The sequence below is a fragment of the Ahaetulla prasina genome, chromosome 3, assembly GCF_028640845.1.
Source record: "Ahaetulla prasina isolate Xishuangbanna chromosome 3, ASM2864084v1, whole genome shotgun sequence".
NCBI lineage: Eukaryota > Metazoa > Chordata > Lepidosauria > Squamata > Colubridae > Ahaetulla > Ahaetulla prasina.
The window spans coordinates 49,991,992-50,010,803 of NC_080541.1; the positions used below are offsets into that span (position 1 = coordinate 49,991,992).

The 18,812-nt window shown below is 35.1% G+C and overlaps 1 protein-coding gene across 1 annotated transcript in view; it reads left to right on the forward strand.

Annotated features, from left to right (window-relative positions):
- Nucleotides 1-18,812, forward strand: part of ST18 (ST18 C2H2C-type zinc finger transcription factor) — a 95,382-nt gene that overhangs the window by 13,915 nt on the left and 62,655 nt on the right. The window contains exon 3 of the mRNA XM_058174469.1: nt 11,432-11,610. Within this exon, the coding sequence (XP_058030452.1) occupies nt 11,432-11,610 (179 nt within the window). The remainder of the gene's footprint in view (nt 1-11,431; nt 11,611-18,812) is intronic.

Consider the following 18,812-nt stretch of genomic DNA (forward strand, 5'->3'; position numbering starts at 1 on the left):
AGGGTGGTCACCATTAGATACTCATGGAGTTCATTAGAGAGCTACTTTAAAGATTACTTTATAATAATAATAATAATAATATGAGAGTTGGAAGGGACCTTGGAGGTCTTCTAGTCCAACCCCCTGCCCAGGCAGGAAACCCTACACCATTTCAGACAAATGGCTATCCAACATTTTCTTTAAAATTTCCAGTGTTGGAGCATTTACAACTTCTGCAGGCAAGTTGTTCCACCGATTAATTGTTCTAACTGTCAGGAAATTTCTCCTTAGTTCTAAGTTGCTTCTCTCCTTGATTAGTTTCCACCCATTGCTTCTTGTTCTACCCTCAGGTGCTTTGGAGAACAGCCCGACTTGCTCTTCTTTGTGGAGACCCCTGAGATATTGGAACACTGCTATCATGTCTCCCCTAGTCCTTCTTTTTATTAAACTAGACATATCTAGTTCCTGCAACCGTTCTTCATATGTTTTAGCCTCCAGTCCCCTAATCATCTTTGTTGCTCTTCTCTGCACTCTTTCTAGAGTTTCAACATTTTTTTTACATCGTGGCGACCAAAATTGATTGCAATAGTCCAAGTGTGGCCTTACCAAGGCATTATAAAGTGGTATTAACACTTCACGTGATCTTGATTCTATCCCTCTGTTTATGCAGCCCAGAACTGTGTTGGCTTTTTTGGCAGCTGCTCCACACTGCTGGCTCATATCTAAATGGTTGTCCACTAGGACTCCAAGATCCCTTTCACTGATACTACTATTAAGCAAGGTACCACATATACAGTACCTGTGCATTTTGGGTTTTTTTCCCTATATGTAGAACCTTACTTTTTTCACTGTTGAATTTCATTTTGTTAGATAGCGCCCAATGTTCAAGTCTGTCAAGATCCTTCTGTAACTTGAGCCTATCTTCTGGAGTGTTGGCTATTCCTGCCAGCTTGGTGTCATCTGCAAATTTGATGAGTTCCCCGTCTATCCCCCTGTCCAAGTCATTGATGAAGATGTTGAAGAGTACTGGGCCTAAAACACAGCCTTTGGGTACTCCACTGCATACTTCCCTCCATGTGGATGTAGTTCCATTGAGGACTACACATTGAGTGCGGTTGGTCAGCCAGTTATGAATCCATCTGGTGGTGGTGCTGTCTAACCCACATTTTTCTACTTTATCTAGTAGTAGGTTATGGTCTACTTTATCAAATACTTTACTGAAGTCCAAGTAAATTATATCGACAGCATTCCTCTGGTCCACTAATTTTGTCACTTTAAATAACACATATACAGATTTCTTAACTAGTGTAAGGTAAAGAGAACATTTGTTTAAATAAGCCTTTAGCTTGGTTCAAATAAAGTAAAACTTTGATTATTTAAAAACTAGCATTTTATACTATCACCTGCCATCAATGTAGCCATAAAATCTATCCTGTAATGCAGGAAGCTAAAGTGATGGCAGGATGACACTGTGGATTACTTCCTGAACAGTTCTCTTCACTTTACAGCCATTTTAACTGAAATTAATTTAAAATAAGGAGGCAACATCAGTATGAAAACATTGCCATTTCTAAAGTGATATTCAATTTTCTTTACTATTTTGATAAACATGATTATTTCTTCTAATAGGAACTGAAAAAGGGGGGGAAGCCCTATGAAAAACTGGTGGCCTTGTTCCTTATGTAAAATGACTTTTGCCCCAAGAAATGTCCAAACCTGACCATAGTATTCCAAGTTTTATAAACATAAGCAAATGGTCAAGCATTTGAATATGAGAAGTGGAACTCTTTGGGTTCTTGTCCCTTTGTTGTACGTCCACATTTGGTCTCTCTCCCCCCCACCTCCTTGTTTTCAAATGGAGTTCAATCACACCAAGATTTCATTATGGTTGCAGGCCTTATCCAGGTTATAACCAAGGTTCTATTATTCTGGCCCTTTTACATGCTCTTTTTGTATTTCACAGTCCAATTGTTTATCTTAGTCAGGTAGCACAAAACATTAGTTTACCGTCTGAAAAATCTACAGCTTCCAAGCATAATGAGTCAATAGCACTATCCCTTCCTTCCCAAGCTTCTCTTAAAAGAACTAATAAACTCCCTATCCCCCAAAAGGCTGCACCATATTATCTGCTCCCTATTTTATTCTCTTAAAGAAATTATCCTTTGATATTGAAATTGCATCCTGATTCCAGTTAAATCACAATGTATTTGCTTTCTAACTTATTATATATACCCTGGTCTCGGCACTATCTTACTTTCTTCTTTGCCAATTCTCATATTAGTATATTTGGACTTGCATATTTTAATAACTTCTATGTTACTTTTCTCTAAGATTGCTGCTCATCAGTCCTGATTCTTCTTTTATCTTCATTGGCAGCTAAATCTTTCTGTGTATTGCTTTCATCTCTCTGTGGTCAGTATTCCTTTTTTGACATTATAAAATGTAAATATAATTGAAAATTCCACATCTGAACTTCACTTAGTATTAGTAAGGGAACATCATTCATTTGTGTTATTGCAAAGAAATCTTTCTCTACACCCTTCTCTACCACTCATTTGGTATGGCTCTGATGTACAATCTAGATAGCACAACCGATCAAACCCTTCTCCTATTGAAGGAAGCTTGGTGCATCCATGAAACTAAATATTACAGATATCAGCCATAAAAATGACTCCATGTTGCAACGACAAGTAGAAAATGTTATTATTAAACATAGTATCCTGTGATGGGTATCTAAACTGGAAGTGCTATTGGCAAACCGATGATGTTATCAATCATTTTATTTTTTATATGTGTCTGCAACTGTTTGATTTACAAGTTTTTTTTCTAAGAAAAAAGTTAGGTTAGGAAAAGCAACATATAATTTTTAAAAACAAACAAACATAATTTTTAAAAACTTTTAAAGTCTCATCAGGACTTTGATAGAAAAATGCATGCATGCAACTTTGAAATGGTTCACTGTTTTACAGTCTCACTTTGGATTCCCCTGGGCTTCCACAAAGGTTTTTGATACAAATAGTTAATAAATAATTAATGAGCAAGAGCGTATGCAGGTATGATATGCATCCATAATGAAAAGTGTGTGTGTGTGTGTGTGTAATATCATTAAGTACGAAAAACATTGGAAAAGTTATTAGTTGGTGCTCAGTAAATCATTGAAGGATTAATCATAAAAAGCAGAATACACTGAATTATATTTAACAAAGTGAAAAAAAAAGGTTTTAAAAGACTTTTTAAATCTCTGAGCTGAATGCCAATATGCTCTTTAATTATTCAAAGATAAATCAATTAACAGAGAAAAGAAAGAAAAAAATCTAACTAAAACACTATTCAATAAATATTTAACTTCTAAATTGTCTTGTATTCTGATATACAATATTTATAAACATTTTAAAATGTTCATATGTTTCTGACTTCAGTTCTTTAATAAATTCGCCTGCTATAATACTATATTCTAAATGTTTACATTTGTTTTGATGCATAATATATCATATATATATAACAGCCATTTTTACTTGAATTTAAACTTCTATTAGAATATATTCTGTTAATGCTGCCATTAATGACTCTGCTATAAAATCATCAAAACTGTAAGAACAAATGAAAATTTTGTCTACATTTTAAGAGCACAAAGAAATGATCTTTGACTTTTCTGCAGTTTTAAGTACATTTTTATTTGTATATATTAAGAAAATTGATTCCATTCCAAATCTTTGATAAAATTTCTTTGGTAAGTTAAAAGATAGACATTTTTAAAAAAACTATATAACTATATATTTAAACTTCAAACTGTATAGTTAAATTTTATAGATAGATAAACTATATATGGTAGTTTTTAAAAATTTAATTGTTTTTATATTCATCTTTTTATTCTTTGTAAGTCACTTAGAGTCCTCTAATTGGAGAGATGGGCAGCATATTAAATCAATCAATCAAGCAAGCAATCGATTAATGTTTCAGAAATGTTATTTTTATACTTACAAAGAGAGTTGTATATCAAGGGTGTAATTTTAGAAGATCTCAACATCTTCAAATCACCCAATGAGTTTTGTGTCATTTCACAATGCAGAAACTGAATTGTTAGTTAAAATATGTCCTTTTATCAATATTTCAACAAACCTGCCAAATCAGGCATAGGAATGAAATTATAATAGATCCTAATTCATTAAAAAAAGATCAAGTCCTATCGGCTCAAGGTTGACTCAGCCTTCCATCCTTCCGAGGTCGGTAAAATGAGGACTCAGATTGTTGGGGGCAATTTGCTGACTCTGTAAACTGGTTAGAGAGGGCTTTAAAAGCACTGTGAAGTGGTATATACTGTAAGTCTAAGTGCTATTGCTATTGCTATTCCATGACAACAAGTGGACCATGGATAAATAGCAACAAAACCATTAATGACAAAATGTATGAGATGCATAATAGAGCTGCTAAATTAGAGACTTACTGTTAGGAAACCGCAATTTAACATATCTTTGCAAATGAATATATGCATCACAGAAAGAAAAAACTTTATTGACATGCTGATTTGTTATACTGGAAAGAATTTAAAAGGAAGCTTTCTATAGAAGTCTTGTATACCTGATATTTAAGAAGTAAATATTTTCTAAGGAAAAAAAAAGGTTTGGCTTATATTTTAAAATTATGAGGAAAATGCTGTTATTTTCAGTGTTAGAAATGGTCTAATACAATTAAGGAGTATGAGAATTTGTATTTTAAATGGTCTGTATTAGTATTCTTTTTCTTTGATTCAAGGAGAACTTTTTAAATTATTTGGCTCACAAAAATATAATTTGAATAAATAGGCTATTTACATAGAGAATTACTGCAATGAGAACTATATAATTTGCATGTTGAATAGTTAAGAATTTTTATTATGGTATAAGCTGTTCTAAATGTGGGAATATTTGTTTGTTTGTTTGTTTGTTTTTTGTTTGTTTGTTTCTGGTCTTTATTACTTTTACAAATAACTCAAGGTGACAAACGTACCCAACATACCTTCCTCCTACTGTTTTCCCCACAATAAGAACTCTGGGAGGTGGGTTGAGGTGAGAAAGAGTAAACAGCCCAACTAGCTTTCATGGCTAAGATAGGTCTGAACTTATGGTCTCCTAGTTTCCAGCCTTTATCCAAATCTACTTATAGCATTAGCATTGATTTTGTCCCAATTTCTGCTGTTGCTGCTTTCTTGAATCATTCCTCCTGCAGGCTAAACTGCCTTTTATAACACAGTATAATCCATCCCCTGCAATACCTTCAGCTATTAATTGCAAACTACTTCTTCTCCTTCTCCTTCTCCTTCTCCTTCTCCTTCTCCTTCTCCTTCTCCTTCTTCTTCTTCTCCTCCTCCTCCTCCTGCTCCTCCCCTCTCTCCCTTGCTCTCCTCCTCCTCCTCCTTTCTCCTTCCTAGCTTTTATTTTAATGGAAATGTTGGGAGTGAATCAGAAAATTTGTTTAAAATATTCTGAAAGTGAATAGTAGTAAAGTACTTATGATGTATATTCAATGAAGAAACAGTTTTATTGTGGATCAATTTGGACAAGGTTCTCCCAGCTACTGTATGTAGGAGGTATGGATAATCATCACTAAACCTCATATACAAAAGGACACGCTAAATATCTCTTTATTGAATTCTCTAGCAGAAGGCAACACTTTGGTAAATTTTGTACAAAGCATACATTATCATCAGAAATACCATAATGAATAGATTACATGACATGTTTTGTAGTACCAGAATAAAAGGCAACATTTTAATATGCAAATTATTGATAAAAAGTAAAGCCATTCTTTTTTGTATATGCATAGCCTCAGACTTTATTCTCATTATGTTATTAATTACTATATGAATGCAAATATGAGCTACAAGAACAGCTGAAACAAACCTCTTTCTTTGAAAAATATGAATACATATGGTTGGTGTCCCAGTTTTTGTGTGTTCATGGTACCAAAATGATCAAATGATGGTAGGAACATAAATGACTTCCCACTTCAAAGTTAAAGATTAAATATATGTTTGCCATATGCTGGGTGGTGAATCACATATTGATAACTTGGTTATATGAAAGCAAGTCCAGAAAATGTTTAATATAGTTGGAAGTTGGAAACCACAGGTTCACATTTAAACTGCCAAATTAGAATCAAATTAATTTGATGGAATGAGATCACATATGAAATCAAAAAGATGGGAAGAAATAAAAGAAGGTAAAGGGAAGGCCAGAAAGTAGGAGTAAAATGGAAAACTCAAATGCACAAGAGCTAAATCTGTATCTGGTATTTATACTGTTCCTATAAAACTGTGATCTCACAACATTATTCCCATTGGACAACTGAGTCAATTTACTTGCAGCTCACTTGCACCACAAGAGTAACTGATCTGAGGACAATTTACAATTAGCAGATCCTATAGAGATTTGGGAAGGTGACGTTTCCCATGAAAATTCTTGGTTTCTTTACTTCTGGGCTGTTAGATACTTCCATGTACAGAATTATTTCATTAGTTGACTGACACAGTTGGATGTGCTTACACATACATGCATGATTAATAAACACATACAAAAAAACTTGCACACAAATTTATTATCTAATAAATTGTAAAGCATTTTCAGTTTCTTTTATTAATACCTTTATATCAATTTTAAGATTCAAGGTATCTTAAAGTTTTCAGTTCTTTACTCAAGAATACTCCCATCAATACTCCCACCACCACCTGCTCCCAGTCAATATCAGATAATTTTGTACATGGAATGGGCAAAAGAAGGTAGTTGAAAAAAGTAATCGTCTCCAAGTTCTTTGAATCATGCCTATCATAAGTGACAATATAAAGCCAGTCTATTTTTCTTTGGATTGCAGAGCTCCTTCTATTCATAAGAAAACTGAGATGACTAGGAATAAACATGTTGAAGTGTTCATAAATAGGCTAAAGATTACAAATATCAAAATTCATGGGCAGCCATTTGGATGCATAAATGGGAGCCCAGCACATTTTTGTATTATGTTGTGTAACTGTAGAATAAAGGATTAAAACCCACGAGATCATGAACTATAAGTTAGATGAATATTTTTCTTTTACTTTCCATTGAAAGTAATTTATTTATTGTTATATTCATATAGTTTGTATATGCAACCTGAGAAAAACCTGCCTGTTTTGAATTCCCAATATAACTAGCAGAGCCTAATTGGCAAATGATTTTTCAAAAGTTACATGAAGGAAAAAAACAACTTGATGTACAAATTTAATTATTCCAATCCAACCAATTATACTTCTTTACCTGTGTACCATGTAGTCCTAGAATTATGTACATTGAAAAAAAATCATTACTCCTTTGTGGCATTTGCTTTGCTGTAGCAGATAAATATGCCACATAAACCATAGTCATTTTAAATAGAGGGATTGGAAGGAATCCATTATTTTGGTCTCTTGCTTTGTGCAACATTGTGACAGAGCAAGAGAATTTACAATTTAAAATGCATTCGGTTGTGCTTTAACTTTTGCCGCAGTGAAGATCTTCACATTTGTTTCCCTGTCCTTCATATTTGTAATGGTAGCTTGCCAAGAAGAAGCCTTGCCAACCTGGATTTAAAAAGAAAAAGTAAAAAGCTTAAGTTAGTCATATGCCATCATCCAAAACAATCCAAACTGGAGCCAATTTAGTGCACATAAGTTAAAGATGAATTTATGCTGTTGAGCCTCATAATATGTGTAACCAACAGGGAGCTGTCTGGAGACAGGGATTTTTGCAAATCTTTCTGCTAGATCAATGAGCCAAATGCAAAATTTAACAACCAGTGGTATCATGTTGAATTGTCATACTCCCTAGGGGAGTTGAGTCCAGCAACCAATGAGTGGATTACACTGATCCATAAATGCAATTTTTCATCTGTGACAGATATAATGGTTTTATTCATATTGCATAACTGAGAGAGAACAACAGATAATGAATCTTTTTTTTAAAGAGTAAATGTAGAATTTTCAGTAGGTGACACTGGACTTTTCAAAGAACATGTATATCAAGTCTGAATATATTTTCAAGGTTTTTTTTTATGGCCCTTCTGGCTGAGAGATACTTATTTCCAGCCATTCAACTTTGTTAACAAATAATAAAACATTTTTATACTTTCTTAGAATGTAGTACATAATATATTTTTTTAAAAAAATAATCAGTCTTAGGTCCATATGCTTTGTTAGGTAGGAAATATATTCAACTCTTTCCTGAAGTTACGGGCTGCATTTGATCTTTGGATAGAATGTTGTTACCCGAATTCAGAAAGTGAAGCCAAAATAAAGATGTGAATGGGATCAGGATACATAGTAAATGTGGTTTCATTTTCATTTGAATTTAATACAATTAATTGAGTCACAGAGAAGGCATACTGTACGGATCCCCTCGGGCAAGGAATTTCAGCTGGTGGGTTCTAGGAGAAGAACCTTCTCTGTCATGGCTCCTGCTCTTTGGAACATCTTTCCCCTGAGATGAGACTGGTTCCCACCCTCTTGACTTTTTGTAAGAGCCTTAAAACCTGATTCTGCCATATGGTTTGGGGTCCCAATGGAGGAATTTCACACTGGAGGTGGTTGACTCACTAATCCCACCTCTATCCCACCCCCCAATATATCTGGCTGCCTCCTTTTCCATGATTTTGTAGGGGAAGCAGTGACACAGCAGCTTAATGGTGCCCAGAACTGCCAGTCAGAAATGGTTTGTATTCCAGAGTTCGAGTCTGGCTCTGGGTGATGGGGTAACCTCCTGTCACTTGCTCCCCAGCTCCTTCCCACCCAGCAGTTTGAAAGCATGAAACCGAGTGCTGCTAGTCAGCTGGTGTAACCTAGTTTGCCCCTGTGGTGCACCAAGGATCAGCGCCCAAGCACTGAACAGAATGAACTAGCAATTTAGGCTGTCAAGGCTGCATTTTGTCTAGCACTTGTAAATTTCTCTGACATTGCATGCCATATAGACTAAATAAATAAATGATTTGATTTTGTCTCTTTTGTAACTTTATATTCTATGATTTTAATTTTTTTAATGTGTATTATGTTGTAAGCTGCCCAGAGTCTTTTGAAATGAGATAGGTGGCAAATAAATTTAATAAATAAATTTAAATGCAATTAATATGTTACTCCTTGTATATTGCTTATAAGGTTTGAAAGAGTTACGGGGGCTACTTTCAAATCTTTCATAGCAGTTTGTGGCTGCTATCGAGCTGTGGCACTTCCAGATTATAAAGACAGAAAAAAAAACCTCTATAAATATATAGCATATTATAATTGAAGATGCAGAATAAATCTATTTAGCCCCCAAAACAATTATTTTTAAATCTGATCTATATACCCTGTTTGCCTGAAAATAAGACATCCCCTGATAATAAGCCCAATCGGGCTTTTGAGCGCATGTGCTAAAATAAGCCTCTCCCTGAAAATAAGCCCTCCTCGAAAATATTTAAACGCAGAGCTGGAAATCAGGTAAGACAGCAAGAGGAGTCCCATCTTTTTATATATATATTGTCGTGTCCCACTCCTCCGCTGACGGCTGGGTCCGGGAAATCCGAATCAGGCGTGCCTCTGCAGCTCTGCCCAAAGTCCTAGCAAAGTCCTCAGAGCAGGCAGGAGACCAGTAAGTGACTTCAGCAAGATAAGTTTGACTTTTGCCTGACTCAGAGACTGCCAGAAAGTAGATCCTTTATATAGGCCATGGGGTGTGGCTCCATGACTCAGCACTCATTAAGGCCTGCCCTCCTTCCTCTGCAGCCTCCGCCTCTCCAATCTTCTGATGCGAGGGTCACACCAATCAGCTGTTGGTAATAAACCCTCCTCAGGCTCACCTGCTGTGGAGGAGGGGGAGGGGTCTAGCTGCTCCGTTTGCCTGGGCATGGAGTCAGGGCTGGGGCAGGGAGATTCTCCTTCTGCAGTTTGTGTGGGCATGGAGCCAGGACTGGGACCGGGAGGCATACATTCCTCAGTGTGCGGGAGCAGGTAAGAAGGCCCCGGCTGCTCTGAGGGCGGGCAAGACACAACATATATATTTCTTTTGTCCCAACAGTATACACAAACAATTGTCATAGATAAAACAACATGTCTTGAAGAAAATATATAAGTAAAAAAATATGCATCAACTGTATTAATTTGATATAATGAAGAGAAAAATAGGACAGGAATGGTAGGCACTATTGTGCTCTTATGCACGCCTCTTATAGTCCACTCAGGAATGAGGTGAGGTCAATAGTAGACAGTTTTTGGTTGAAGATTTTGGGATTTTGAGTAGAGACTATGGAGTCAGGTAATGAGTTCCAAGCATTAACAACTCTGTTACAGAAGTCATATTTTCTGCAATCAAGTTTGAAGCGGTTGACATTTAGCTTGAATCTATTTTTTGCTCTTGTAATATTGCGATTGAAGCTGAAGTAGTCTTTTACAGGAAGGATATTGCAATAGATGATCTTGCTCCATGCACCCCAAAATAATAAGACCTCTCTGAAAATAAGGCCAAGCGCTTATTTCAGGGTTCAAAAAATATAAGACAGGTCTTATTTTTGGGAAAACATGGTAGATCAAAGTGGGGCTAGACAAGAATTGTCAGAACCATAGAAACTTAATCCAATGAAAAACAAATTGCAAAACCTGAGCGTATTGAGCAAAGAAGAGGAGATTAAGTTGATTATGACAGTAATCTTTAAATATCTTCAAGAATGTCAAATATAAGATAGAATAATGTTTGTGAATGTGTGTGTGTGTGTTTGATTTCTTTTCTACAGTATTAGATCCCAGGGACTGAAAACTACAAGTAGGAAACCAGAGTTTGTATAACAGTTTTGAATGATTTAGCTATGACAGTAAGACTTTGTGGTGGCTCAGAAATGCTGCAGCAATATCTTGCATTGCAGATCATGTGCTGGTTCTGATTTAGATCAGAATCCAAATGTATCTTTGCTATGCATTTCTATCTACCTCTTTGTCCATTTCTAAAGCTCAGGCAGTACCTTGGTTGTTACATACAAGAAAAAGAGCAAACCATTCAAACGGTTATATTTCAACTGTACTCATCTGAGCAAAACAAAGAAATTAGGCACAATCAACTGGAATTTTCATATTAGCTCTCTCTGGGGATTAACAAATCATTATTGATCTCTCTTTATCTACTCCTGGACACATATAATCTAGTCAAGAGCTGAGATTATATTAACACATTTTCTATTCAGAATTAAGGATGACTTTTCCTTTTCCTTAAAACATATGTATTATGCCTCTGTAGACTTTTGGTTGCATTAGAAAATAAAATATTCTGAAAACGGTCTTCACCTTTCTCTCCATCCAGTAAAATTAAGCATATCCACATATGTCCATGCACATATATACACACTTTTACAGGATCCATTCATTGATAGCTTTGGTTATACTATTTTTCTTGTGCAATGTCTTTCATTTTATTTTTTTCCATTATTAAAAGCTTTTGTATAAATACAGTGCCTACAAAAACTCCATGGCTAAGAAGAGAAAAGCTGAAGAACAGATTTTGGAAGTTCCAATCAACAAAAGAAAATCTCTGTTAATGAAGCCTCGCCACTACAATCCCACCTTGGAAGGCAAAGGAGAGAATGAAGGCAGGACACACTTTCAGGACAATAATAATGTTCTCCAAACAGGTATGAAAAAGCATGGATTCTAACTTAATCAATATTTCCTAATGCTTCCCAAAGAACACAAGGGAAATCCTATCACTAGACGCCCTTCAAAATTATATCAGAAAGCCAATGTTAATTACCATATAAGACAACTGGGGACATAGCTCACTGGAGGAGTTTGAACCAGTCATTCACATTATCTCTATTAACCTGATTTGTGGTGCAAGGGTGGTACACTGGTGAGGATGATAATGGTAATGATGATGATGATGATGATGATGATGATGATGATGATGATGATGATAATAATAATAATAATAATAATAATAATAATAATAATAATAATAATAATAATGTGTTCCTATATCTCAGGGATTACCACATAGAAGAGGGAGTCAAACTATTATCCAAAGCACCTGAGGGTAGAACAAGAAGCAATGGGTGGAAACTATTCAAGGAGGCAAGCAACTTAGAACTAAGGAGAAATTTCCTGACAGTTAGAACAATTAATCAGTGGAACAACTGGAAGTTTTTAAGAAGAGATTAATTAACCATTTGTCTGAAGTGGTGTAGGGTTTCCTGCGTAAGAAGGGGGTTGGACTAGAAGACCTCCAAGGTTCCTTCTAAGTTTGTTATTCTATTCTATTCTATTCTATTCTATTCTATTCTATTCTATTCTATTCTATTCTATAAAATTAAAAGTTGATCAAGTTTAGGATTTAAGGTGTGTAAAATATTCTAAGCTGGAAATATCTCAAAATAGCCATTCCAACTATTCGGTGCTCTAAGCAAAACATGCTCAGTGTTTCAAACTTCAGAATGGAATATTCTAGATTCTTCTCAGAACTATTTTCTAACTTGTGATTAGGTTACTATTTAAAAATAAATATCCCAGCCCACCTAGTAGAGCAAAACTTATAACAGATACTACTATTGGCTTATCACATGGGATGAAATGGTAGGTGGGATGCTGGGACAAACAGCGGTTACATCATGCCTATTATGTTGGTTTGAATTTGTGCATTTATATGTGCTCATGCATTCTCATGTCTTCTGCTGAATATACGTTGTGAGTCAGGAAAACAAACCAGTTGAACACGTCTTTGCTCAGATCAAAATTCCTGTAAATTTATAGAAATTTAATAACAAATTAATACAGAATTGTATTGGAAATTGCTTTGTCAAATGTCTAAAACAATGAGATTGGAATTGTACTGGGTTACTTTCTTCATAAATTCATGTGTGTAAGATTCAAGTTATAAGTAGTAGGGTCCCTTAGTCTGCAATCATACACATGAGAATAAGTTCCATTAAATTTATTGGATCAGATTCTAATGACTTTTTATAATTATATACAAGTTACCTAATGTCTTTCAGTCTAATGTACTTTTCAGGGTTGTTGTCAGAAAATAGGAAGCAGGGGTATCTTCTAAAATAATAACGATAATCAAATAAATTGATTCGTACAAACCCAATACCGCCAAAGGAACTGGCAGCTGTGATTTTACATTTTTGTATATATAATAATCAAAGAAAAACACCAATACACAAAATAGCATAAACTGGCCATGGTAATCCCTGTGGTCATCAGCATGCTGAGTGCCATACCAAGACATCTTGTATGGCACTTAGAAAATCTGCACATTGACAAAATTTTCATATGTCAATTTTAAAAAGCCACACTACTTAGATGTGCACTTCTACTATGCCAGTGCATTACAATTTCTTTGGTTCTTGGGAAGAACTCAATGGTTATGAAGGTCAACATCAACTAAAAGAACTGGCAACTATGACTTCACATTTTTGTGCAAATGATGATGATGATGATGATGGTGGTGATGATGGTGATGATGATGGTGATGATGATGGTGATGATCTAGTTGTATTGCCACGGGGGCGGGGGAAGGAGAAAGGGAGGGGGGAGCAGATATAGGATTATGCACACTACTAAATTCCCCCAAAATGAGAGGGACCAGTTACAGTAGTTCATTTCATAGTTCATTTAATTTATTAAATTGAGACTAATTGTTATGATTCCTAGAATTCTAAGTAAAGAACAGAAGGGCATTAAATATTAAGAATTATAAATTAAGAGAATTAAAATCAAAATAAACTATAAAAAATACCAAAATAAAAATACAAAAGAGTATAAAATGGAGTTGGGGAGGGGGTGGCAATAGAAAAAAAAGTAAAAAAGGAAAGAGAAGGAGGAAGAAAAAAGAGGTAACTTTACCCTAGTAGGGTTTTTAAACAGCTTCTCACTATCTCTAAATAAAGCATAATCTCTCTTCTCCCCATAGCTCATCTCATACTTAAGGAAAACAAAGTCCAAATGCTACTTCAGTCAATCTTTCTTATCAAAAGTCCATTAAGGACAACTAGATATAACTGTTTTTCTCTATTAAGCCTGATCAAACAAGACAATCTTATAAATCATTGTTGTTTTTTAAAATTATTTTTAACCCATTCAAAAAAAAAAAGTAGTTTGCTTCTCATCCATGTTTCGAAACAAAATGCCATCAAAACTTTAACAGATTTCTTTGACATCAATAAATAAAATTTATCCTTCTGTTTTTCACTTCGAAAAAAGTCCTTCCAAATTTTAGCAGAGCTCTTTTGTGCATTCAGGAAAAAAATACATCCAAATCAGTTTCCTAGTTTAATATCTGTTCATCTCCTTTAGGGAATGAGTCATCCAACAGATTCATTTGTTTTACATTTAAATCCCCCTTCAAATTAATTTCATAGACATTCATTGCAACCCGTTTTGTTTTACAACTTCATTACAATATGCTCTGTCAATTTTATTAAGTATTTGATCCATTATGTCCTAAAACACAGCTGAAAGTACGAAGAACTTTGCACCAAGGATTTCTGCTCCCATTTCTTTATCCTCTGGCTCTAATGTCCAGCCTTCAAAATCTCCTTATCATTAAAAAAAATTCCCATTTTCTTACAAGAAAATAGTAATCTTGCAAATAATCAAAATTATAATTCCAAATCTTTCTGCCCATTGATCAGTTTTTAATTTTCAAAAATCTATATATTAAGCATCCTTTTACTGCATAGTCAAAAAAAACCAACCATATTTTTCAAACTTTTAAAATCAAAATTATCTCACTGTCTTCTAAGAAGGTGGAAACTCACCTGATGAGTTCAATAAAATCTTCCCAGTCCAAAGGGTCTTCATTTCTCCAATATTCAAAAATGTTTTTTAAAAATCCAAAAATATATTAATGATTAAGCCTTTCCTAAGTGGTACCAGTTAATGGTCTAGCTATAGTATTCTAAAACACTTGGATTTTTTGAAATACTTTTCAAAAGTCACCCCATAGAGAATTCAAATAATATGTATTTAAGGTACATATCATCTTGGCTAATTCTTACTTAATAGTCTAACACTGATATTTCATGAGCAGATACGATTGACACTGACAGCTGCATAACAAGAATCACATCAGATTCTAGAAGTAAATGCAAAGTATAAAAATAAGACATAATGTTTTCTTTCCTCTGATCTATTTTTTAATTGATCAACTCTGTCTTAAATAGACTGAAATTCAATCCTCCCCATCCTCCCTCCCTCCCCACTTTATTGTTACTAAATATTGATCTGGAACTTGAATTTTTTATAGAATAGAATAGAATAGAATTTTTTATTGGCCAAGTGTGATTTGTTTTGGTGCATATGCTCTCAGAGTACATAAAAGAAAAAAAATACCGTCATCAAAGGTACAACATTTACAACACAAATGATGGTCATAGGTTGCAATTTAACCCTTAATGATAGCAACAAAAAGTTACAGTCATACAGTCATAAGTGGAAAGAGATTGGTGATGGAAACAATAAGAAGATTAATAGTAGTGTAGATTTAGTAAATAGTTTGACAGTGTTGAGGGAATTATTTGTTTAGCAGAGTGATGTCCTTCGGGAAAAAACTGTTCTTGTGTCTAGTTGTTCTGGTGTGCAGTGCTCTATAGCGTCATTTTGATGGTAGGAGTTGAAACAGTTTATGTCCAGGATGTGAGGGATCTGTAAATATTTTCACAGCCCTCTTCTTGATTCGTGTAGTATACAGGTCCTCAATGGAAGGCAGGTTGGTAGGAATTATTTTTTCTGCAGTTCTAATTATCCTCTGAAGTCTGTGTCTGTCTTGTTGGGTTGCAGAACCAAACCAGACAGTTATAGAGGTGCAAATGACAGACTCAATAATTCCTCTGTAGAACTGGATCAGCAGCTCCTTGGGCAGTTTGAGCTTTCTGAGTTGGCGCAGAAAGAACAGTCTTTGTTGTCCTTTTTTGATGATGTTTTTGATGTTAACTGTCCATTTTAGATCTTGCAATATGATAGAACCTAGAAATTTGAAGGTTTCTACTGTTGATACTGTGTTGTCAAGTATTGTGAGAGGTGGAAGTATGGAAGGGTTTCTCCTAAAGTCTACCACCATTTCTACAGTTTTGAGTGTGTTCAGTTCCAGATTGTTACGGTCGCACCACAAGGCTAGTGGTTCGACCTCACGTCTATATGCGGATTTGTCATTGTCTCGAATGAGACCAATCACTGTTGTGTCAGCTGCGAACTTCAGTAGTTTAACAGATGGATCGTTGGAGATGCAGTCATTGGTATACAGAGAGAAGGGAAGTGGAGAGAGCACACAGCCTTGGAGGACCCCTGTGCTAATTGTACAAGTATCTGAAGTGATCCCGCTTAGCTTTACCTGCTGCTTCCTGTTTGTTAGGAAGCTTGTGATCCACTTACAAGTCTGTTCAGGTACCTGTAGCTGGTTTAGTTTAGTTAGAAGAGTGTCTGGAATGGTGGTATTGAATGCTGAACTAAAGTCTACAAAAAGGACCCTTGCATAGGTCTTTGGAGATTCAAGATGTTGTAAGATGTAGTGCAGATTATTGGATTATTGGATTTAATAAAAGATAACTAAATTAGGTCTTGAATAGAAGATATCTAAATTAGGTTTCATGATAGTACACCATCAAGACTTTGGATACCAGCAAGCCACTTTTTCTCCTATGTTGCACAAGAATTTACCATACTGATCTATGTCTATCAATCCATATTCTTAGCAGAACAAAGGTGTAGCCATTAGAAGACCTTTTAGCCTTCTCTGTCAGCCTTAGAATGAAGGATTGCATCCATTCATAAGTAAGACTTCTCTGCAGTGACATGTAGGCTAACATCAACTTGTCTTCTAGCTCTATAACTAACAATGCATGCTTGACTGATTCGTACTCCCATGCACAAAGCATAGTTTTGAAGAGAAGTCATTTACACTTATGATAGTTCTACGTAACAGTGATCCTGTTCAGTTAAATGTTTAAGATATACTATGGAATTCCATAAAATAAAATGGCCTCCCATTCTCAAATAAAGTTGGAGTGATTTAAGATATATAATTTAGATCCTTTTAATTCACAAGTAGTTCTTCACATAGAGCTTTTGTCTGATTGTTGATGGTCAAGTCATAATGTTATCTTGCTTCTTTACATGAGCATGGGGGTGTGAATGCATATGTTCATGCATGTGTTCATGCATAGAATTTACTGGTAATTCTATTTGTCCAATAAATGGATAAATAATCTTTGTGTATGGTTCAGAGTCCATTTTAGAAACAGATTAAAGCAATGCCAATGCTAGGAGGCTGCCTTGCACCAGTATTTTCATGAATTTAATGGACATTTATAGACCAAGGGACATATCATATTGATATCCAGCAACTTTCATGTTGTTTCAACCCCACAGTTATTATTGTGATAATTATATGTACTTATATGTGATTAATAGTCACATACATTCTTCTTCTGTGGGGAAAGAGGAGTGTAATGCTAGAATAAATCATGTCCTATTTCCTATTTCTAAATAGCTGTTAGGGTAGTAATGATCTCTTCTGAATAACCTCAAACTGATTTCATATGACAGAAACTGCAATTCATGCATCTATCTACAAGGAAAATAGCTCTATAGGCCATTTCTGTACTATTGACTCATGAATGTTAGATTGGCTGTTGGGGAATTTTTTGTTGTAAAAATGTAAAACATTCAATAAGAGTTTTACCCCTACTTACTACTTTCCTCTATTTATTATCATTTAATTTAAATGGAGAAAAGGGGGGAAAATATGAACCTTACTCAGACATTTTCTGTCCTTGATTAAAGGTTAAGGTAAATGTTTTCCTCACACATACGTGCTAGTCATTCCTGACTCTAGGGGGCGGTGCTCATCTCCATTTCTAAGCCAAAGAGCCAGTGCTGTCTGATGACAATTCCGTGGTCATGTGGCTGGCATGACTAAATGCCAAAAGCGAACAGAATGCTGTTACCTTCCCACCAAAGGTGGTCCCTATTTTTTTACTTGCATTTTTTACGTGCTTTCGAACTGCTAGGTTGGCAGAAGCTGGGATAAGTAACAGGAGCTCACTCATGCAGTGCTAGGGATTTGAACCGCTGAACTGCCGACCTTTCTGATCGACAAGACTTAGCCACTGAGCCACCACGTCCTTGATTAGAATATCTATTAATAAGTGTTTGGATTTTTGTTACCTTGCCTGCTGTTCTTGATTGTTTCTTTCTATACCCTGAAGGAAGAACATCCATAAATAAAGTTATGTTGGGAGTTTTCAGGTCAGGCAATAATAGCAACAGCAACAACAAATGCCTGACAAGTAGTTCAAAAAGGGCTCCATCCTTTGGTATGGGGCCCAGTTTCTGGAAGAAAATGTGTAAGAAACAATTAATAAATATTTTTCTTTTAATGTATAACAAACAGTTGAACCAAACAATTATGTAAACTGGAAATGACCCAAAACGCTAACAGTTTGGCAGCTATAAAGTGAAATGCATTGTAGAGGCACATGTGCATTTCTATTCTCCTCCCCCCTTCCACAATAATCTGCACTTAATAGGAATATTTTAAACTATGTAGCTAAGCAACAGAGGTAATTGTTGCTTTCTAGAGCTTTTGTTAGGCACTCCACCATAGCCCAAATATGCATAATTAGGTATAATGTCTATAAATCATTATTGTACACATGTGGGTAGTTAAGTGGCTTGAGAGAATAGTTCAATGAATTGGACATATTCACCGAAAATGCTTTTTATTTGTTTTCAGTAGTTGATAATACTTTGAAATTATGATAACCCTTTATACTTTCTCTTAATAGCTTACTGTTGCTGAGACAAAACTTGATTTGCATTTCTGGATGATATTTAA